The sequence below is a fragment of the Anomaloglossus baeobatrachus genome, chromosome 2 (genome assembly GCF_048569485.1).
Source record: "Anomaloglossus baeobatrachus isolate aAnoBae1 chromosome 2, aAnoBae1.hap1, whole genome shotgun sequence".
NCBI classification, from domain to species: domain Eukaryota; kingdom Metazoa; phylum Chordata; class Amphibia; order Anura; family Aromobatidae; genus Anomaloglossus; species Anomaloglossus baeobatrachus.
In genome coordinates this window covers 453,625,931-453,648,959 of record NC_134354.1, presented here as the reverse complement: position 1 = coordinate 453,648,959, position 23,029 = coordinate 453,625,931, and the positions used below count along the sequence as shown (strand labels likewise).

Below are 23,029 nucleotides of genomic sequence, written 5' to 3'. Positions count from 1 at the left end.
AATGGTCAGACAGCTAAAAAAACAGACATCCATGAAAGAGGAATTGGTGAGGAAATGATCGACGTGTTTCGGCCTGTGCCTTAATCATGATTATCATTTTAATGTAAGAATAAATGATAAATTTTATTACACGTCTTGTCAGTCAATCTTTTCAGCACTGGAATTTCTTGCACAAAATACAGTGGGTACAGAAAGTATTCAGACCCCTTTAAATTGTTCACTCTTTGTTTCATTGCAGCCATTTCGTAAATTCAAAAAAGTTCATTTTTTTCTCATTAATGTACATTTTGCATCCCATCTAGAGTTGAGTGATGTTCGATGTTCGCCAATTTCATGTTCGAGTGATTTTGGGGGGTGTTCGAGCTCGAGATTTTTGCTAAAAGCTCTACAGTTCGAGTTAAGGGTGCTTCACACACAGCGAGATCGCTGCTGAGATCGCTGCTGAGTCACGGTTTTTGTGACGCAGCAGTGACCTCATTAGCGATCTTGCTGTGTGTGACACTGAGCAGTGATCTGGCCCCTGCTGTGAGATCGCTGCTCGTTACACACAGCCCTGGTTCATTTTTTTATTGTTGCTCTCCCGCTGTGATGCACAGATCGCTGTGTGTGACAGCGAGAGAGCGACAAAATGAAGCGAGCAGAGAGCAGGAGCCGGCATCTGGCAGCCTGTAGTAAGCTGTAACCAGGGTAAACATCGGGTAACCAAGGTGGTTACCTGATATTTACCTTCGTTACCAGCCTCCGCCGCTCTCACGCTGCCAGTGCCGGCTCCCTGCTCTCTGCACATGTAGCTGCAGTACACATCGGGTTAATTAACCCGATGTGTACTGTAGCTAGGAGTGCAGGGAGCCAGCGCTAAGCAGTGTGCGCTGCTCCCTGCACATGTAGCTGCAGTACACATCGTGTAATTAACCCGATGTGTACTGTAGCTAGGAGAGCAGGGAGCCAGCGCTAAGCAATGTGCGCGGCTCCCTGCTCTCTGCACATGTAGCGACTTTATGATCGCTGCTGCTTCTGCTGTTTGACAGTTAAGCAGCGATCATAACAGCGACTTACTAGGTCGCTGTTACGTCACAGAAAATGGTGACGTAACAGCGACGTCGTTATCGCTGTCGCTATGTGTGAACCCAGCCTTAGGTTCGAGAACGGTTCAATCAACAAAAACGTGGCTTTTCACAGTAAAGCCATGTACACACATTGCTATCTGCTTGCGTCCTGCATCCCCAGCACAATCCCTCTCTCTTTCCTACTCACCGAACCTGGGCGTCTCGCTGCACGGCTGTCACAAATTTGCGGCGTCTTTTCCTCTTTAGAAAATGGCTGCCGCTTCATTATTCAATCAGGTATTCCGTGCTTTCCCCGCACACCGGCGCCCATGATTGGTTGCAGTCAGACACACCCCCACGATGAGTACCAGCTGTCTCACTGCAACCAATCACAGCCGCCGGCAGGTGGGTCTATATCGTGTAGTAAAATAAATAAATAATAATAATAAAAAAAAATGCAGTTCCCCCCATATTTGATACCAGCCAGGATATTGCCACACGGCTGGAGGCTGGTATTGTCAGGATGGGGAGCGCCACGGTATGGGGAGCCCTCCAGCCTAGCAATATCACTCAGCAGCCACCCGAAATTGCCACATCCATTAGATGCGACAGTCCCAGGACTCCACCCAGCTCATCCCGAATTGCCCTGGTGTGGTGGCAATCGGGGTAATAATGAGTTTAATCATACCAGGCGTCTCCACGAGACACCTTCCATGATTAAACTGTAAGTGAAAGTAAATAAACACACACAGCGAAAAATCCTTTATTTGGAATAAAAGACAAAAAAACACCCTCTTTTACCAGTTTATTAATCCCCAAATACACCTCCAGGTCCGACGTAATCCACACGACACTGTCAGCTCTGCTACATGAAGATGCAGCAGCACCATAGAACACGATCGCGCTGTGTCCTCTCCACGTAGCAATGAAGTGAATCGCGCTGTCACTAGAGACTTCACTCTGCAATGCAGACGTCAAGATTACCAAATCTGCCTATCTTTATCATTAGAGGCAGTAGCTCACTGGATAGAGCGCTCGCTTAAGAAGCATAACTTCACGAGTTCTAGTCCTGGTCAAGAATTTAATTTATTTTTTTAATTTTAGTTTTTTAATTTAATTATGCACTGAGGGGAGGAGCCAGATATCAGCTGTGAGCCGCAGGACACACCTCTAAAATCGGAGCCGTTCACTGAATGAGGCTGCATTGCTCTCTCTCTCTCTCCTCTCTCTCTCTCTCTCTTTCCCTCTCTCTCTCTCTGTCTCTCTCTTTTTCTCTCTTTCTCTTTCTCTCTCTCTTTCTCTCTCTTTTTCTCTCTCTTTCTCAAATTCAAATTCAAATATGCTTTATTGGCAGGACCAAAATACTATTAGTGTTGCCAAAGCAAGAGAAATACAGTAAGTGTGGTGGGAGAGGATCAGGGTTATAGGGAGTTAGGGGCACAATTTGGGCTCTGAAAGTCCTTTTAGGGGCCTTCTGTTCCCCTCAGCTTATGAGATGTGGTGACATATTGGGCAGCGATCTCCACCATTTATTCCTCTTCCCCCAGTAGGAAGCGGAGTTTCATCTCCTCGTCCATGGATGGAAAGTCTGGGGTATGAGTGGTAAGTTTCTGGAAGTGGGAGGCCCTCACTACTGAGTATTTGTTACAGTGCAGCAGGAAATGCGCCTTGTCCTCCAGAGCCCCCTGTTGGCAGTGCTGGCATAGTCTGTTCTCCCGTGGCTTTTATGTCTGTCGGTGCCGCCCTGTTTCCACCTCTAGGCTGTGGGCACTCAGTCTGTACAGGCTCAGCATCTGCATGTCTTTGGGGTGGTGTAACCGTTCCAGATATGGGGCCAGAGTGTAGTCCCTACGTAGTGACCGGTAGATGGTGAGTTTCTGGGAGCTCTCTAATTCACTCTTCCAATCCTCTATGTATTGCATCTTGCAGCTCTCTGAGATCTCTTTTATTTGGGCTTTTGTCAGGATGTGTTGCTGACTTTGGCTGTACTGGCTGCCGGGGTTCCTGGCTTGCTCTGGACTCTGGCTCAGCAGGGCTTTGTAATGGTAGGAGCTGGGGTTGCTGTTCTGTATGTGTGCCTGGTGTGATAGCGCCCTCTTGTGTATACTGAGCCATAAGGGCAATCGGCCCAGCTCTGTCCAACAGGCTATGTTTGAGGTGCTGCAATGGACTTGGAGGAAATATTTACAGAACTTCATGTGGAAGACTTCGGTTGGGCTGGAATCCCACTTTGTGTGGTCTGGGTAGGTCACTGGGCCCCATACCTCGCTGCCATACAGCAGTATAGGGGTGATGACGCTGTCAAATATCTTGAGCCAGACTCTCACAGGTGGTTTATGGTGGTACAGCTGTCTTCTAATGGCATAGAAAGTTCTGCATGCTTTTCCTTTCAGGTCTTCTGCTGCTTGCTTGAGGCTCCCGTTATTGCTTAGCTCCAGACCGAGGTAGGTATAGTTGCAGGTCTTCTCCAGCGTGGAGCCATTTAATGTGAAGGAGGGATTGGGTATTTAATTCTGGTTCCTCTTCTGAAACACCATGACTTTGGTCTGCTTTTGGTTGATGGGAAGCGCCCATGTGGTGCTGAATGTTTCCAGTACTGCCAGGCTATCTTGGAGGCTTCTTTCGGTTGGGGAGAGTAGCAGGAGGTCATCTATGTACAGCAGGAACTTCACCTCTCTGTCATACAGACTGAGGCCTGGAGTGGGGGAGGACTCTAGAGCTTCTGCTAGTCCATTTATATAGATGTTGAATAGAGTTGGGCTCAGGCTGCAGCCCTGTCTGACCCCACGGCCCTGTCGGAAGAAAGCCATCCTCTTCCCGTTCACTTTCACGCTGCACCGCTTCTCAGTGTAAAAGCACTTGATCACGTCGTAGGTTCTGCCACTTATTCCGCTCTCCAGAAGTTTCAGGAACAGGCCAGGGTGCCACACGGAGTCAAATGCCTTTTCGAAGTCCACGAAGCATGCAAATATTTTCCCTTGTTTTTTGCTGTGGACATGGGTCTTGATGAGGCTGTGCAGGGTGTAGATGTGATTGGTGGTGCGATGGTTTGGCATGAACCCAGCTTGGCTTCTGCTGAGGACATCACCCTTGGTGAGGAAGGTGATAATCCTTTTATTAATGATGTTGTTAAACAGTTTTCCCAGAATACTGGTGACACAGATCCCTCTTTAGTTTGCTGGATCATATCTCCATTCTTGTAGATGGGCGTTATGAGACCTGGATTCCAGCGTTGAGGGAAGTAGCCGGCACTCAGGTCGTGGGTGAATAGTTTAGCCAGTGCTGCATGTATATCTGGGGAACTGTATTTGATCATCTCTGGCAGGATGCCGTCACTGCCCCCGGCCTTCTTACATTTTAGCAGTTTGATTCTGTCTTTTATTTCCAGCACACTGATTGGTATGTCCAGAGGATTTGGAAAGTCCTTGATTGTCTCCTCCATGTCCTTCAGGTTAGTCACTAGATGCTCCTGGTCTGGGGTTAGGTCTTCTTCTGGGATATGCTTGTAGAGGCCCTTGAAGTAGCTGTGCCAGATGTTGCCATTTTGAATGTGTAGGGTGCTTTGCTTGGGATTTGTACCGATATGGCTCCATGTCTCCCAGAATGAGTTGTCCTGGAGGGAGTCTTCGAGTTGCTGCAGTTTGTGGGAGATGTGCTTTTGTTTTTTCTCCTTGAGGGTTCGCTTGTATTGCCTCTGTAGGGTGTGATGGACCGCACTTATCTCCTTGTTGTCGGGGTCTCTGTGTTTTTGATTTGAGGCTACCCTTAGGGTGTTGCGCAGTGCCTTGCATTCTTTGTCAAACCATTTTTGGCCTTGTTTATTTGTAGGTCTCTTGGAGTTGGTCCTTCTGAGTCCTGCTAGCTCTGCCATGGTATATAGGATGTTATTAAAGTTGTTTACTCCCAGATTTACCCCTTGCTGGTTTGATGTATAGGATTTTGTGTGAAAGTTTACAAGCAGCTCTTTAATCTCTGTTCTGTTGGTCATGTTGGTGTATTCAATGGCTAACTGTTTGGGACACTTGAAGGATGGTGGCAAGTTGTGGAGACAGTTCAAGTGCTTTTGTCCGTGGATCTCAAGTACAGCAGTGTCTGGTTGTGGTCTGACATGTGGGTGTCGGGGGTGACAATGAAGGCATTTATGTTTGCTTGGTCTATGTCTGTTATGACATAATCCACTACACTGCTGCCCATGTGGGAGATTAGTGTAAATCTCCCTAATGAGTCACCCCTGGTGCGCCCTTTCAGTATATACAACCCCAAACTCTGGCACAGGTTCAGCAGTGTTCTGCCACTTTTATTCACCACTCTGTCATAGCTATTTCTTGTTGTCTGTAGTGAGTCTCTGTAGAAGGGCTCATCTCCCAGGACGTATGCATTTCCATCAGTTGACAGGTAGTCCTTCTCTGTACCTGTCCTGGCGTTCAGGTCTTCACAGATGAGCACCTTATCTTTGGACTGGAATTGGGAAGCCTCCCTCTGAAGTTCCTCATAGATGTCCAACTTAAAGTATGGGGATTTTGATGGAGGGATGTAGGCTGCGCAGAGGTAGATGTCCTGCTGAGAGGGGAGGATGGAGCTGCTTATCTTCATCCATATATGGTTTTCTCCTCTTTTTATTGCCTTGATATGTTCTTGGATCTCCTCCTTGTACCATATTAGTATGCCCCCTGAGCAGCGGCCCTGTTTGGTGTTCTTATTTTTCTGGGCGGAGACAGAAAATTCCCTGTATCCCATGGGTGCAAGAGATTCCTCATCTGCCCGGGCCAATGTCTACAGGAGGATCTGGATGTCAATGTTCTTTAGCCTTTGTTTGAAGTCTGGGTCATTTGTCTTGGACCCAAAAGCTGAGGCATTCGGTCCTTGAATGTTCCAGCTGCTGATAACTAAGGATGTCATATTTAGTCGATATACCTTATAATGAGGAAGGATAGATTTTCATAGGACATGACTGGATTTAGTGGTTGGTTTGGGTGGCATATTTTAGTAGTGTCCCAAGAGTTTGCTGCACAATGTGTTGAGCAATGTCCTTATTTCTGCCATGTTGCTGCCCTATGTTGCTTTGTATTGCCATTGTGGGGCATGTGGTCTCGTGTATTTCTGCCATCTTTGCCATTTCTCTCTCTCTCTCTCGCCCTCTCTCTCCTCTCTCTCTTTTTCTCAGTCTATCTTTTCTCTTATTCCCTCTCTCTCTCCTCTCTCTTCTCTCTCTTCTCTCCTCTCTCTCCCTTTCTCTCTTTTCTCTCTCTCTTTTTCTCTCTTTCTCTCTCCCTCCCTCTCTCTCTCCTCTCTCTCCTCTCTCTCTCTTTTTCTCACTCTCTTTTTCTCAGTCTCTCTTTTTCTCTTTTTCCCTCTCTCTCCTCTCTCCTCTTTCTCTCCTCTTCTCTCTTCTCTCTCTTCTCTCTCTCTTCTCTCTCTCTCTTTCTCTCTCTTTCTCTCTCTCTCTCTCTTTCTCTCTCTCTTTCTCTCTCTCTTCCTCTCTCTCTCTTTTTCTTTCTCTCTCTCTCTCCCTCCCTCTTTCTCCTCTCTCTCTTTTTGTCTCTTTCTCTCTCTCTTTTTCTCAGTCTCTCTTTTTCTCTTTTCCCCTCTCTCTCTCCTCTTTCTCTTCTCTCTTCTCTCTCTCTCCTCTTCTCTCCTCTTCTCTCCTCTTCTCTCTCTCTCTCTCTTCTCTCCTCTCTCTTCTCTCTCTTCTCTCTCTTTCTTTCTCATTCTCTCTCTCTTTCACTCTCTTTCTCTCTCTCTTTTTCTCTCTCTCTCCCCCTCTCTCTCTCTCTTCTCTCTCTCTTTTTGTTTCTTTTTCTCTCTCTCTTTTTCTCAGTCTCTCTTTTTCCCTCTCTCTGTCTCTCGCACTCTCTCCTCTCTCTCTTCTCTCTCTCTCTTCTCTCTCTCTCCTCTCTCTCTTTTCTCTCTCTTCTCTCCTCTTCTCTCTCTCTTCTCTCTCCTCTCTCTCTTTTCTCTCTCTTTTCTCTATCTTCTCTCTCTCTTCATTCTCTCTGTCTCTTTCTCAGACCTGGCGATGATCAGCTGATGCGGTCACCTGACAAAATCAGCTGACACTATAAGTCGAGCGGTGTGGCCGTCTTTTTACTGCCCGGCTGGCTAAACTATCAGCTGATGCTGTCGGACAGGAGTCTGCAATGAAGTGTGTAGTTTTTGGGGTTTTTTTTGAATGATGCATCAGCTGATTGTATAAAAGCCATTTATACAATCAGCTGCTGTGTCATGTGATTCAGGTCCTTGAACCTGACACATCATCTGATTGCTTTGCCTTCCAGCAAACCGATCAGATGATATTGGATCCAGATTGGACGGCGTGGGACCCTTGACCCAGGATTACTGCGGAGGGGGGTTCTTTATTTCAATAAAGATGGAGTCATCAATTGTGTTGTGTTTTATTTCTAATAAAAATATTTTTGTGTGTGTTGTGTTTTTTTTATCTGTACTAGAAATTCATGGTGGCCAAGTCTAATATTGGCGTGACACCATGAATTTCGGGCTTAGGGCCAGTTGATATTATACAGCTAGCCCTAACCCCATTATTACCCAGCGAGCCACCTGTCACCAGGGCAGCTGGAAGAGTTGGATACAGTGCCAAAAGATGGCGCTTCTATGAAAGCGCCATTTTCTGGGGTGGCTGCGGACTGCAATTCGCAGCAGGGGTGCCCAGAAAGCTTGGGCACTCTGAGCTGCGGATTCCAATCCCCAGCTGCCTAGTTGTACCTGGCTGGGCACAAAGATTGGGCAAAGCCCATGTCATTTTTTTTAATTATTTCATGAAATTTATGAAATAATTAAAACAAAAAAGGGCTTCCCTATATTTTTGGTTCCCAGCCGGGTACAAATAGGCAGCTGGGGGTTGGGTGCAGCCGGTAGCTGCCTGCTGTACCTGCCTAGCATACAAAAACATGGCGAAGCCCACATAATTTTTTTGGGGGCCAAAAAACTCCTGCATACAGTCCTGGATGGAGTATGCTGAGCCTTGTAGTTCTGCAGCTGCTGTCTATCTGTATGGAGGAGAGCAGACAGCAGCTGCAGAACGGCAAGGCTTAGCATGCTCCATTCACTAGTGTATGCAAGAGAGCAGACAGCAGCTGTAGAACTACAAGGCTCAGCATACTCTATCCAGGACTGTATGCAGGAGTTTTTTGCCCACCAAAAAAATGATGTGGGCTTCGCCATATTTTTGTATGCTACCCAGGTACAGCAGGCAGGTACGGCTGCCCCCAACCCCCAGCTGCCTATTTGTACCCGTCTGGGAACAAAAAAAATAGGGAAGCCCTTTTTTTAATTATTTCATGAATTTCATGAAATAATTTAAAAAAAAATCGACATGAGCTTCGCCCCATTTTTGTGTAAAGCCAGGTACAATTAGGCAACTGGGCATTGGAATCCGCAGCACAGGTTAGCCTGAGCTTTCTGGGCCCCTCTGCTGCGAATTGCAGTCCGCAGCAGCCCAAGAAAATGGCGCTTTCATAGAAGCGCCATCATCTGGCGCTGTATCCAACTCTTCCGGCTACCCTGGTGACTGGTGGCTCGCTGGGAAATAATGAGTTAGCTAGTATTAAGTCAGAGATTCTTAATGTCAGGCAAGTTTGACCCGGCCATTAAGAATCTTCAATAAAGGGTTAAAGAAAAGACACCACACAGAGAAAAAATACTTTAATAGAAATAAATACACAGACACACTTTTATAGACTCCATGTTCATTACTCCCTCGCATCCCTCCACGATACATGGTCTTCCATGGTCTTCTGTCTTCTTTCTCCTTCAACCCAACATCAGACAGCGCTGCATGGGAGAAAGACGCTGCTGCTTCCCGTGCAGTCTATATCACTCAGTGAGTAGCAGAGGCTGCAGGCTGTAAGCGGTGACGTCACCGCTGACAGGCGCGTTGCTATAGCAACGGTGATCTCCGTTATTGACCGGCTGTGGCAGCTGGTGAATAACGGAACGGGGAAGCAGAACGGGGAGCCGACCATGTGCCAGAGCATCTCACCGGTACACGGGGATGCACAATCGAGCACCGGGTACCGGAGAGATGCACTGACAGGACCTAGCAATGACATCTAGCCATGTGACCAGTCTGTAACCAATGAGATAATAGACACGTGACTGGTCACATACTTTTTTTGACAATAAATGGAAAGACAAGGCTGCACTGCTATTAGTAACAACAAATAAACACAACAATGAGGGTGCAAAGCCTACAAGGGTAATGTAAGGGAGAGAAAGAGTAGGCAAAAAAGCACTCAACTCATCAAATAGAATCAAAATATATACACAAATATTTATTAGGAACATGAAAGTGCAAAAACACCGTTAAAACCACTTAAAAACACACAGACACCTGTCCCATGGACCCAACAATAAAGCACTAATGCATACGGAATATACATGCATGCATGATAACACAAAATGTTACAAAAATGTGGAAGGCAAATATAGGTAATAAAGCCTGGAATAACCTAAATAGATCTCCTAAAGGAGCATTGCCCTAAGAAATGCAAGGAACCATAATAAGCCACCACACAAGAGGTCCAGAGGGAAACACTTACAAGAGTAGAGGCAAAAATTAAGCCATAGTAAGGTGCCAGACAGATAAGCACCGACCCTACGCGTGTCGCCCTAATACAAGGGCTTCATCAGGGGAAGGTAATGGACAAAAACAAACAAAGCACACATATAAATACAAGAAAATTAATAAGAAAATCAAATACCGGTGTTCCCGTGCTCAAATCAAGCTGTGCGTTCAGCTGACACGCCGGGCGGAAGTGGGCGATAGACCAGAAATACATCGGCGTGCATGGGGAAATTTCTTCCCCTATCACGCCGAAAATCCACAATTGCGCATGCGCGATGAAATACCATGTAAGCAAGCAATATAGTAATGCGCAGGCGCCCATGCAGCTAACGGCGCAGAGATCAAAAGTAAATATGCGCTAGCGCTTAGATTTAAGATGACCCTATAGATTTGGAGAGCAATCAGCATTAGCAAAATGTATGTTTTAAAGAGAGCAAAATCAGAGAAAAGCAGTACACTTTTATCAATGAGTAAATATAAGCATAGACCATTGAATAGGGTTTTTTACAGTTTTTTACAGACAAATGCAGAGGCAGAGAAATCTTTACAATTCATAACTGTAGACTGGTCCATGGGACAGGTATAGCCATACATATGGTATTTCCCAAAAACACTTAATATGGAATGTCACAAAGGTGAAAGAATAAGGGCAAACAGGACAACCCACCAACACAATTATGAACCCACATAGCACTTCAAGAGAGGACATAGGAAAAGTCAAATCTGACACATGGTATACATACATATAATCAACAGTGATTGAAGGATTCATAATCATCAAAACACAGGCCAATGGAAAAAGAGGAGGCCAAATGGCTCTTTACATAACTTCACATCATGAGTCACAGAACATAAGTGAAGGATTTAGAACAAGGATCAGAGCTAGTAAATATGGTCCAAAAATAAAGCAGTCTGTGTTGATGGTCATCTGTTCGGGTATCCATGGAGGAGTAGTGCCACAGAGGAACAACAGCCTATGAAGAATCTTCCGAAATCTGAAGATCACTGAGTCCATACATCTTAGACACTGAAGAGGCAAAAAAAACTTTTTTTGACGTCACGGAAGGTCCTATCATCAGTGCTGGTTACCGGGAGGATGCAGCAATTATCGGAAGGAAAAGTGGTGGGAGACAGAGTGCAAGACATGTCGTGGGGACCTGTAAGTGTAATGGCAATGTTTATTAACTGTATGTGTACATTTATAATGTGTTTTTATGTGTTTGTGTTTGCCTCCCATTGTTTTCAATGGGGTTCGAGAGGATTGTCAAACGGTTTGACGAACCGAACTCGAACGGGGCCTCCGTTCGACGAACCAAACCGAACTCGAGCCTTTAGAGGCTGGCTCATCTCTAATCCCATCTTGACAGAAGAAAAAACAGAAATGTAGAAATGTTTGCAAATTTAATAAACAAGAAAAACTGAAATATCGCATGGTCATATGTATTCAGACCCGTTGCTCAGTATTTAGGGGAAGCACCCTTTTGAGCTAGTACAGCTATGAGTCTTCTTGGGAATGATGCAACAAGTTTTTCACACCTGGATTTGGGGATCCTCTTCCATTCTTCCTTGCAGAGCCTCTCCAGTTCCGTCAGGTTGGATGTTGAACGTTAGTGGAAAGCCATTTTCAGGTCTCTCCAGAGATGCTCAATTGGGTTTAGGTCAGCGCTCTGGCTGGGCCAGTCAAGAATGGTCACAGAGTTGTTCTGAAGCCACTCCTTTGTTATTTTAGCTGTGTGCTTAGGGTCATTGTCTTGTTGGAAGGTGACCCTTCTTCCAAGTCTGAGGTCCAGAGAACTGTGGAAGACGTTTTCTTCTAGGATAGCTCTGTACTTGGCTGCATTAATCTTTCCTTCAAATGCAACCAGTCGTCCTGTCCCTGAAGCTGAAAAACACCCCAATAGCAGGATGCTGCCACCAACATGTTTCAAAGTTGGGATTGTATTGGGCAGATGATGATCAGTGCCTGATTTTCTCCACATATACCACTTAAGTCCCAGTCACACTAAACAACTTACCAGCGATCCCAACAACGATACAACCTGATAGGGATCGCTGGTAAGTTGCTAGGAGGTCGCTGGTGAGATGTCACACTAAGCGACGCTCCAGCGATCCCACCAGCAACCTGACCTGGCAGGGATCGCTGGAGCATCGCTACACGTGGAAGCATGCTTCGCTTGCTAACTAAGGTAAATATCAGGTAACCAACCCGATATTTACCTTGGTTACCAGCGCACACCGCTTAGCGCTGGCTCTCTGCACACCTAGCCACAGTACACATCGGGTTAATTACCCGATGTGTATTCTGCTACGTGTGCAGGCAGCAGGGAGCCGGCTTCTGCGGACGCTGGTAACCACGATAAACATCGGGTAACCAAGAAGCCCTTCCCTTGGTTACCCGATATTTACCTTCGTTACCAGCGTCCGCCGCTCTCACACTGCCAATGCCGGCTCCCTGTTCCCTGCACACAGCCACAGTACACATCGGGTTAATTACCCGATGTGTAGTCTGGCTATGTGTGCAGAGAGCAGGGAGCCGGCACTGACAGCTGAGAGCGGCGGACGCTGGTAACGAAGGTAAATATCGGGTAACCAAGGGAAGGGCTTCTTGGTTACCCGCTGTTTACCGTGGTTACCAGCTTCCACAGAAGCTGGCTCCTGCTGCCTGCACATTTAGTTGTTTCTCTGTCGCTGTCACACACAGCGATGTGTGCTTCACAGCGGGAGAGCAACAACTAAAAAATGGCCCAGGACATTCAGCAACAACCAACGACCTCACAGCAGGGGCCAGGTTGTTGCTGGATGTCACACTAAGCAACATCGCTAGCAAGTTGTGCATCAGCAGCGATGTTGCTAGCGATGTTGCTTAGTGTGACGGTACCTTTAGAATTATCACCAAAAAGTTCTATCTTCGTCTCATCAGACCAGAGAATCTTATTTCTTATAGTCTGAGAATCCTTCATGTGTTTTTTTGCAAACTCAATGTGGGCTTTCATATGTCTTGCACTGAGGAGAGGCTTCTGTCGGGCCACTCTGCCATAAAGGCCCAACTGGTGGAGGGCTGCAGTGATAGTTGACCTTGTGGAACTTTCTCCCATCTCCCTACTGTATCTCTGGAGCTCAGCCACAGTGATCTTGGGGTTCTTCTTTACCTCTCTCACCAAGGCTCTTCTCCCATGATTGTTCAGTTTGGCTGGACTTCATGGTCTAGGAAGAGTTCTGGTGGTGTCAAACCTCTTCCTTTAAGGATTATGGAGGCCACTGTGTCCTTAGGAACCTTGAGTACTGCAGAAATTCTTTTGTAACCTTGGGCAGATCTGTGCCTTGCCACAATTCACAATGCCACAGTCTCTGAGCTCCTTGGGCAGTTCCTTTGACCTCATGATTCTCATTTGGTCTGACATGCACTGTGAGCTGTGAGGTCTTATATAGACAGGTGTGTGTCTTTCCAAATCAAGTTGTATCAGTTTAATTAAACAAAGCTCGACTCCAATGAAGGAATAGAACCATCGCAAGGAGGATCACAAGGAAATGGACAGCATGTGACTTAAATATGAGTGTCTCACCAAAGGGTCTGAATACTTTGTGACCATGTGGTATTTCAGTTTTTTTTGTTTAATAAATTTGGAAAAAATTCTACACTTTTGTTTTTTCTGACAAGATGGGGTGCAGAGTGTACATTAATGAGAAAAAAATGACCTTTTTTGAATTTACCAAATGGGTGCAATGAAACAAAGAGTGAAAAATTGAAAGGGGTCTGAATACTTTCCGTACCCACTGTGTCCACAAAGATAATAATATATTAACTTTGCAATTTAACTATACACTGCTATACACCGTCAATAAAATAACTAGAGATGAGCGAACCGGCCGTGGTTCGGCTCGAGTTCGGTTCGTCGAACGGAGGTCTCGTTCGAGTTCAGTTCGGCGAACGTTCGACGAACCGAACTCGAACCAATAGGAAATAATGGGAGGCAATCACAAACACATAAAAACGCATTATAAATGTACACATACAGTTAATAAACATTGCCATAACACTTACCGGTCCCCGCGATCCCTCCTGCACTCTGTCTCCTGCCGCTATTCCATCCGATGATCGCTGAATTCTCCCGGTGACCAGCACTGCCAGCAGTGATGCAGGACCTATCGTGACGTCAAAATAGCCATGTGACCAGTCACGTGGCTATTATCTCATTGGCTACAGACTGGTCACATGGCTTTGACGTCATGTCCTGTCCTAGGTCCTGTCATTGCACTCTCCGGTACACGGTGCACATTTGTGTATCGCCGTGTACCGGCGACATGCTCTAGCACACGGTCGACTCCCCGTTCCGTTAGGGACTGGCTGACACAGCCGGTCATTAATGGAGATCACCGTTGCCATAGCAACGCAGTTAGCGGTGACGTCACCGCTAACCGCGGCTCCGGGAATTACATGATCGGAGCACCATTGCTATGGTAACGCGTCTGTCAGCGTTACCGCTGTTACTGCTAACAGTCAGCAGCACTGATCTCTCACGGAGTGAAGGCTGCACGCTGCTTCCCGTGCAGCCTTCACAGAGTGATTTCTGCACGGGAAGCAGCGTCTTCCCCCATGCAACAGTGATGGAGCAGAGCTGCATTTGTTGAACGAGAAAGACAGAAGACCATGGATCGTGGAGGGCTGACAGGGGGTAATAAAGATGGAGTCTCTAATGTGTCTGTGTATTTATTTCTATTAAAGTATTTTTTTCTGTGTGGTGTCTTTTTTTTAACCCTTTATTGGAGATTCTTAATGGCCGGGTCAAACGTGCCTGACATTAAGAATCTCTGGCTTAATACTAGCTAGTAAAATAAAGCTAGTATTAACTCATTATTACCCAACAAGCCACCCGGCTTCAGGGCTGTTGGAAGAGTTGGATACAGCGCCAGATGATGGCGCTTCTATCAAAGCACCATTTTCTGGGACGGCTGCGGACTGCAATTCGCCGCAGAGGCGCCCAGAAACCTCGGGCTAACCTGTGCTGCGGATTCCAATCCCCCGCTGCCTAGTTGTACCTGGCTGGACACAAAAATGGGGCGGAGCCCACGTCATTTGTTTTTTAATTATTTCATGAAATAAGTGAAATAATTAAAAAAAACTGGCTTCCCTATATTTTTGGTTCCCAGCCGAGTACAAGTAGGCAACTGGGGGTTGGAGGCAGCCCGTGGCTGCCTGCTGTACCTGGCTAGCATACAAAAATATGGCGAAGCCCACGTAATTTTTTTGGTGGGCAAAAAACTTCTGCATACAGTCCTGGATGGAGTATGCTGAGCCTTGTAGTTCTGCAGCTGCTGTCTGCTCTTCTCCATACAGACAGACAGCAGCTGCAGAACTACGAGGCTCAGCATACTCCATCCAGGACTGTATGCAGAAGTTTTTTGCCCCCTGAAAAAATTATGTGGGCTTCGCCATATTTTTGTATGCTAGCCAGGTACAGCAGGCAGGTACGGCCGCCCCCAACCCCCAGTTGCCTATTTGTTCCCGGCTGGGAACCAAAAATAAAGGGAAGCCCTTTTTTTATTATTTCATGAATTTCATGAAATAATTAGAAAATAAATGACGTAGGCTTAGCCCCATTTTTGTGTCCAGCCAGGTACAACTAGGCAGCTGGGGATTGGAATCTGCAGCACAGGTTGGCCTGAGCTTTCTGGGCCCCACTGCTGCGAATTGCAGTCTGCAGCCGCCTCAGAAAATGGCACTTTCATAGAAGCGCCATCTTCTGGCGCTGTATCCAACTCTTCCAGCACCTGCCAGCTCATCCCGTGCCCTGGTGCAGTGGCAAACGGGGTAATAAATCGGGTTGATACTAGCTGTAAAGTCACCTGAGATCAAGCCCAGCAGTTTGTGATGTCATGGCGTCTATTAGATACCCAACATCATAAACTGTCAGTACTAACAAAAAGAAAATCAACAAAAGAAATTTATTTGAAAAAACAGTCCCCAAAACATTTCTTCTTTCACCAATTTATTGTAAGAAAAAAAATAAAGGGGTCCCACGACGACTCTGGACCGTCTAGAATATGGGGGGGAGACACTCAGGGAACGTATCCCCCATTTTCTAGGAGTGCAGACCCTTCATGTGAGGAGTGTGGGTGCAATGAATCTGCACTCACTCTCCCCGGGTCCACAGCAGCAGAGTCCATGTCGTAATGGTTGCCACCAAAGCTGCAATGCCCTGCTCATGAGGTAAGGGCATGCCTAATCAGGAGAACTATTCTACATTTCCAAATACTGGTATTTGCTGATATTATTGCTATTCCACCTACTATATATTGGGGATAGGATCTTGGAGATGGAATACCCCTTTAAGTCCAGTTATCCAGCTGAATGAATACTTAACAACAGAGCTCGCTATTTAGATGTGTTTTCTTGTGGCGTATAATGGACTCTCATGTTGGGTAGTCGTTCAGCAGGGAAACTATAAAAGCAAATCCCTCCATTTGGAAATGTAGTATATAGCTCTCCTGATCAATTATGTTCCTTACCTCATGAGCAGGGCATTGCAGTAATAATAATTTATTCATTTATATAGCGTTATTAATTCCATAGCGCTGTATGTCTTTGGAGTGTGGGAGGAAACCGGAGCACCCGGAGAAAACCCACGCAAACACGGGGAGAACATACAAACTCCTTGCAGATGGTGTCCTTGGTGAGAATTGAACCCAGGACCTCAGCGCTGCAAGACTGCAGTGCTAACCACTGAGCCACCGTGCCGCCCATTTAGCTTACAGATGCATAACCACCACTCACTGTGTCTGAACACAGGAAGCTGAGCTGACAGCCGCTCTGTGCGTGCGGCAGCGTCTATTGTGAAGGAGAGGGCCGTGGGGGGATCAACGCTGCACAGGTACCGTGGGACACCGGGGAACACCGGTGGGGTTATAGGGTGTGACCTGGCAGGTCCTGGGGAGGAGTTTTCTGTTGCATGTGTCATGGCACATGCGACAGAAATCAGAGGAGTAGGGTGAATGCGGCCGGCGCGCTGCTGTGCGCGTGGACATCTTGGATTTCTGGGAGGGCATCGGGGGGGCACTTTGGCGACACCGGGGGACCGGAGGGGACCGGGGAGGAGATTTATCATGTTTGTTCATGCCAGATGGGAGATAAATAATTTTTTACCGGCGCTGTCATTTACTGTAACGTGATCATTGGTGTAGGTGTATACCTGTGATCACGTGAGCGGGGACCGGAAAAACCGACCTGAATCATGATCTCCAGGGTCTCAGCTAGCCCTGAAACCCCTGAGATTTTCTGACGCTGGGGGGCGTTATTCACTTATTTCTGCCTGCTGTTTATAAACGGCAGATCAGAATAAGGCTACATTAACACGACCGATCCATTTTTGCGGTCTGCAAAAAACTCCGTTTTTTTTCACGGGTGCATCCATGTGGCATTCGTTTCCATTCCGTAGACGGTCCGTATGTCATCTATTTGTCATCCGTTTGCCTTCCGTTTTTTTTGTGTACTGCAAAAAAACTGAAGGAGGGAAAATACAGAAATTTACCCAGGATCCATAGCTTCATCCTACATCAGGCGGTCACATGTTCACTCCAGGGTCATTTTCTACTGCTTTTCACAGCGTAGAGCGCTCTGGTGATTTTCTTGTGCTTGTGCACTTCATATCAGTCTTTTCTGTCATTATAATGGCAGAAAGACACATAATGTCCCACTCTCCTGCATTTTGTAATTTTGCACCCTTTGGTGCCTTTCATGTGGCACTAAGGGGTGCTTAGCTTTGTATTTAGCCAAAAAAATGAAAAAAAAAAATGACGTAGGGTTCCCCCTATTTTTGTAGCCAGCTAGGCTGCAGACCACAGCTGGCAGCCTCACCTTGGCTGGTAATCCAAAACTGAGGGCACCCCACGCTGTTATTTTAAATTAAATAAATAATTTAAAAAAAAACCACGTAGGGGTCTCCCCAAAATTGGATCACCAGCCAAGGTAAAGCAGACAGCTGGGGTCTGATATTCTCAGACTAGGGAGGTCCATGGTTATTGGACTCTCCCCAGCCTAAAAATAGCAGGCCGCAGCCGCCCCAGAAGTGGCGCATTCATTAGATGTGCCAATCCTGGTGCTTCGCCCCAGCTCATCCCGTGCCCTGGTGCGGTGGCAAATGGGGTAATATATGGGGTTAATACCAGATGTGTAATGTCACCTGGCATCAAGCCCTGGGGTTGGTGAGGTCAGGCGTCTATCAGATACCCGACATCACCAACCCAGTCAGTAATAAAAAAAAATAGACGACAAACACATTTTTATTTGAAAAAACACTCCCCAATACATTCCCTCTTTAACCAATTTATTAGAAAGAAAAACAAATCCAGGTCTGGTGTAATCCAAGGGGTTGCCATGACGATCCACATTGTCCCAGTCAATGAAGAGCAGGATGTTCCCCATTGGCTGGGAGAGCAGTGCACTGACCTGAGCTAACATCAATTGGTCAGCCCAGGTCACTGCAGGGGATGACAAGTGCTGCTGTCAGCGAGGTACATTACTTGCGCTGATCTCCTGCACTGCTGACAGCCCCTGTCACTGAGTTCAATGACCGCCGCCTTCACAGCCAAGTATCGCGAGCGGCCCGTGACGTCACCGCTAGTCAGTCTCGGGTCGGAAGCGAGAGAAGGTGATGTGACAAGCGGCGGCCATGGAGGACAGTGACAGCGCTGAGGTCGGGACTTCATCACCGCAGGTAAGCCGAGCGGGACCATGTGTGCAGAGTGCAGGTGGGCGGAGCCATGTGTACTGGCGGCGGAGTGCGAAGTGGGTGGCGCTGAGGACGTCAGTGTCGTGGACTGCTTGGCTGGGGACAGGTGAGTGTGTGTGTGTGTGTGTACATGCCGCGTGCAGGAGGGGGCGGAGTGAGCTGAGCGGGGAAGTGTGGGCTTCCTGCACGTAACTAGGATAAACATCGGGTTACTAACCAAACGCTTTGCTTGGATACCCGATGTTTATCTTGGTTACCAGCTTCTGGCAGGCTGCCAGCGATGGCTCCTGCACACTGTAGCTGTAAAAAGCCCTGCTTTTTGCTGCTAGAACCGTTCTCGAACGTATCTAGAACTATCGAGCTTTAGCAAAAAGTTCGAGTTCTAGTTCGATCTAGAACAGCCCCCAAAATCACTCGAGCCGCGAACTGGAGAACCTCGAACCGCGAACCGCGCTCAACTCTAAAAATAACTACAATCATTATTAACAAGATCACTCTGTTTGTAATGACTCTATATAATATATGTGTTTCCCTTTTTGTATTGAATTACTGAAATAAATTAACTTTTTGATGATATTCTAATTTATTGAGAAGCAATTGTATGCAGCACTATCTTAGGATATTCTCTTGTGTATGTACTGTTACCCATAGACTTAAATACAACATGCAGTTAGGTCCAGAAATATTTGGACTGTGACACAAGTTTTGTTATTTTGACATTTTACCAAAGCATATTCAAGAAACAGTTATATAATCCAGATAGGATTAAAGTTCAGACTATAAACTTTAATTTGAGGTATTCATGTCCTAATTGGAGTAAAGGGTGCTTTACACGCTGCGACATCGCTAACGATATATCGTCGGGGTCACGTCGTTAGTGATGCATATCCGGCACCGTTAGCGACATCACAGCGTGTGACACCAAGGAGTGACGATCAACAATCGCAAAAACGTCAAAAATCGTTGATCGTTGACACGTCGCTCCTTTTCATAATATCATTGGTGGTGCATGCCACTAGTTGTTCGTCGTTCCTGCGGCATCACACATCGCTATGTGTGACGCCGCAGGAACGACGAACATCTCCTTACCTGCGTCCACTGGCAATGAGGAAGAAAGGATGTGGGCGGCATGTTCCAGCTGCTCATCTCTGCCCCTCCTCTGCTATTGGGCGGCCGCTTAGTGATGCCGCAGTGACGTTGCTATGACGCCGAACGCACCTCCCCCTTGAAGGAGGAATTGTTCGGCGGTCACAGCGACGTCGTTGAAAAGGTATGTGCGTGTGACGCTGCCGTAGCGATAATATTTGGTACGGCAGCGATCACCAAATGTCGCACGAATGACGGAGGCGGGTGCTATCACGCACATCGCTAGCTATCGCTAGCGATGTCGCAGCGTGTAGAGCACCCTTTAAGGTTCAGAAATTACTGCTATTTAAGGCCTCCAATACACCTCCGTTAAAAACACGCACGTGCCGCGAGACACGTATTTTCCCTGCGTGTTGCGCGTGGTAAGTACATATCTCGGGTACGTGCGGTCCACGTGTGTTCTCCGTGTGCTATCCGCGATAGCACACGGATAACCGGTAATTTGCATACTCACGTGGTCCGCGCTGTCCAGGGTTCTGATCTTCGGCTCCAGCCCCGCCCACTCCCCGCTGACGCTGCTTCCGGCTGAGCGGAGGGGCGGAGATCAGCGCCCGTGACAGCCCGCCCACCTACTTTACACTCTCATAACAAGCGGCGGCTGGCAGGAACATTTTGCAACGGAAGAATCTGCGGGGCTGGTGGAGGTGAGTATGTGTTTTTTTATTTTTAAATTAATGACACGTGTTCTCCGGCGGATGTCACACGGAACCGCATCCACACTACATCTGTGTGGTACGGGTGCGGGCTGTGACACCCGTGCTGCCGGAGAATACGTGGACATGTCAGCGTGAGAAAATCACGGACGCACGTAAGTACGGAACGGACACATGTTCCGTTCCAAAATACTTACGTGTGTCCAAACAATAATGAAAACATAGGTCCACGTGTCTCCGTGCCGCCGATACGTTAAAAACTGCCAAACACGTACCGGCGGCACTGATGTGTTTCTTAGGCCTAATATGTAGCTGCCTCTAGAAACAGAGAATGAATTCCTGCTGCTCCGCTGCCTATACTATGCAGGATCACTCATTGCCCGGCATACTGCTTATCATAGATGAGGGCCCCCTGGAGCCTCGAGCTCTAAACAACAGGCCAGATTGTCCTCATTACTAACTGCCCTGCATGGCCCCCCTTCACCTCCGGGCCCCTGAGCAGTTGCATCGGCTACATTGGCAGTATGTCCGCCACTGCTCTACAAAGTATTAAAATTAAACATTTTATTTATGGTAAAGTACATTTTTCCAATTACTTTTGAGCCCCTGAAATGACAAAAGTTTCTAGAAAAATAGTTGCAACTTTTAGGTGTTTCATAGCATATTTTTGATCAATCCCTTTAATTAAACCTGAAAGTCTATACTTCAAATGAATCTCAGGTGTTTCATTTTAAATAAAAAATAGTGTACTGCAGAGCCCAAGTCATGAAGATTCGGTCAGTGTCAAAATATTTCTGGACCTAACTGTATGGTAGGTTTTGCAATATATAAATATGAATTTTTTTTGACAGGGTAAAGTATAGCAGCCAATTAAATGAATTGCCTTCCATATAATACAAGGGTGTCTCTATTCTGATAGAATAGGAATAAGATTAATAGGGCATATAAGCTGGAGTTGTCTTCATTAGGCTGCCTCTTTCATGAGAACTCTAACTAAACGCTATTCTGTTTATTTTTACAGACATACGGTAGTAAAAACCTTAAACGTGTGGGAATACTACTTCAGAGAGGAATTCTCATTTTACTTCTCTGTTGTTTCCCTTGCTGGGCTATTTTCATTAACACAGAACCTATTCTGCTCCTTTGCAAACAGAATCCAGATGTTGCCAGGTAAGAAAATAATATATCATTTTCTAAAATATACGAAACATAATCAGTGTATGCTAAAGCAATCTTCTTACCAGCAAGGCCTGCTGATAAGGCGATGACCAAAACAACTTCCTTTCGACAAGGGGTTGTTATTAGTGATGGGCGGACCTTGACTGTAAAAGACCGGATCCGCATGGTTTCAAATGTACCCGGTTGCCAGACCAGGACCCAGGATTCCAGGTCTTGATCCAAAATAAAGAAAATAAGAACAAAGCAAGTGCTTACTGAGGCTCCGTTGTGGCTGTACACTGCTCCCACGGTCTCTCCTTCACTTCCGCTGCCGCTAATTACTGATCATCTATATTCACTGCTTTCCCCGTCCTCCGGCCGTCCTGGCTTCTGTGATGCCCCCTGTAGAAGCCGGGAGCGAAACACGTGTCGGGGAATCGGGTGGTCGCGGCATATACATCCCAGGTAATGTGCTCCGTAGTAATGTCTTGAATTTAATATATGGGATACAGGTGTGATGTCCTTGTGGCACTTCTAGTTCAATCTGATAACAGACATGGCTGGTTAACGGCATCCTATGGAGCATTTGGGACATAGCACATAAATGTATTGTATGACCTTAACTGCTGACACTAATTAATCATGTAGGTTATGTTTGGCACCAATTTGATACCATTGCCCGATTTAGCTCTCTGCAATTCCGCCTACAACTAAATGTAGATAGTTTTGCATATGGTTGATGGACAAGTCCACACTATGCATCTGGTTGAGGCGGCATTGCGGAGATATAGCGAATAAGCAATGGGGAATTGACGATATATTCATAGGCTATAGGTGAGACCCCGGGGGGATTGTGCAATAATATCTTCCGTGGAGGAATTATATTTGCATTATTTTGCACAGCCCATTGTGGTTACGGATATGGGTCTCCTTTAACACTAGTCACTTTATTGGCATGGTTGGTGCAATAAACATTGTTCAGCTTAGTAATTGGTTAAACATGTGTGCTGCAGTGGTCACTTTATTGTAGGCTAATGTGCAATATATTATCGCTGAAACCCGTATATATTTAAATGTTTGACTGCAATTTATCATTTTTAGAGTGTGGTGTTTTTTCTGTGTATTTTTTTGATGATAATAAAAACTAGTAATTAATTGAGACGTTGTGTACTCCTTTTCTAAAGGGAAAGTATTTGTTTCCTTTTTTGTGGTATAATCGTACCGAACACATAGTGTACACGATCCCGAACACGAGTTTTCCTGGGAAGCTTGTGTTACAGTTCAGGTCCAGGGGCTGTAAAAAAAGCACATTAGTAAAAAACATTATGATTATACTTAACGGTCCCATGACACGTCCTGCAGACCCGCTCAGCTGCTGTCTCCCGACCACTTCTACTTCTGGGTCCGATCATTAACTGCCGGTGGTGTTCACTGCACTGTTCGTCACTCAGCAGTTTTTGGCTTTGTTCAGCAGTGTTCGCAGTGACAACAGGGTTCACCCGACTCGATTGAACTTTGACTGTCACTGTGCGAGTCTCACATCGGTATCACTCGGCACGGCACCCACTCTCCTCACAGGAGCGGGTTGGCTGCATGTATTTTCATGTAGCTAAGGTGCTCCTGTCAGGAAAGTGTGGAGATACCTATGCAAGACTCACAGGAGTCATACGCAAGCCTCATCTGTGCACTTGGGTGAAGTCTCTAATAACTTTCAGCTTA

The 23,029-nt window shown here is 46.5% G+C and overlaps 1 protein-coding gene across 1 annotated transcript in view; it reads left to right on the top strand.

Annotated features, from left to right (window-relative positions):
- Positions 1 to 23,029, top strand: part of LOC142290258 (multidrug and toxin extrusion protein 2-like) — a 190,575-nt gene that overhangs the window by 34,675 nt on the left and 132,871 nt on the right. Inside the window, exon 4 of the mRNA XM_075334212.1 lies at positions 21,174 to 21,322. Coding sequence (XP_075190327.1) covers positions 21,174 to 21,322 — 149 coding nt within the window. The remainder of the gene's footprint in view (positions 1 to 21,173; positions 21,323 to 23,029) is intronic.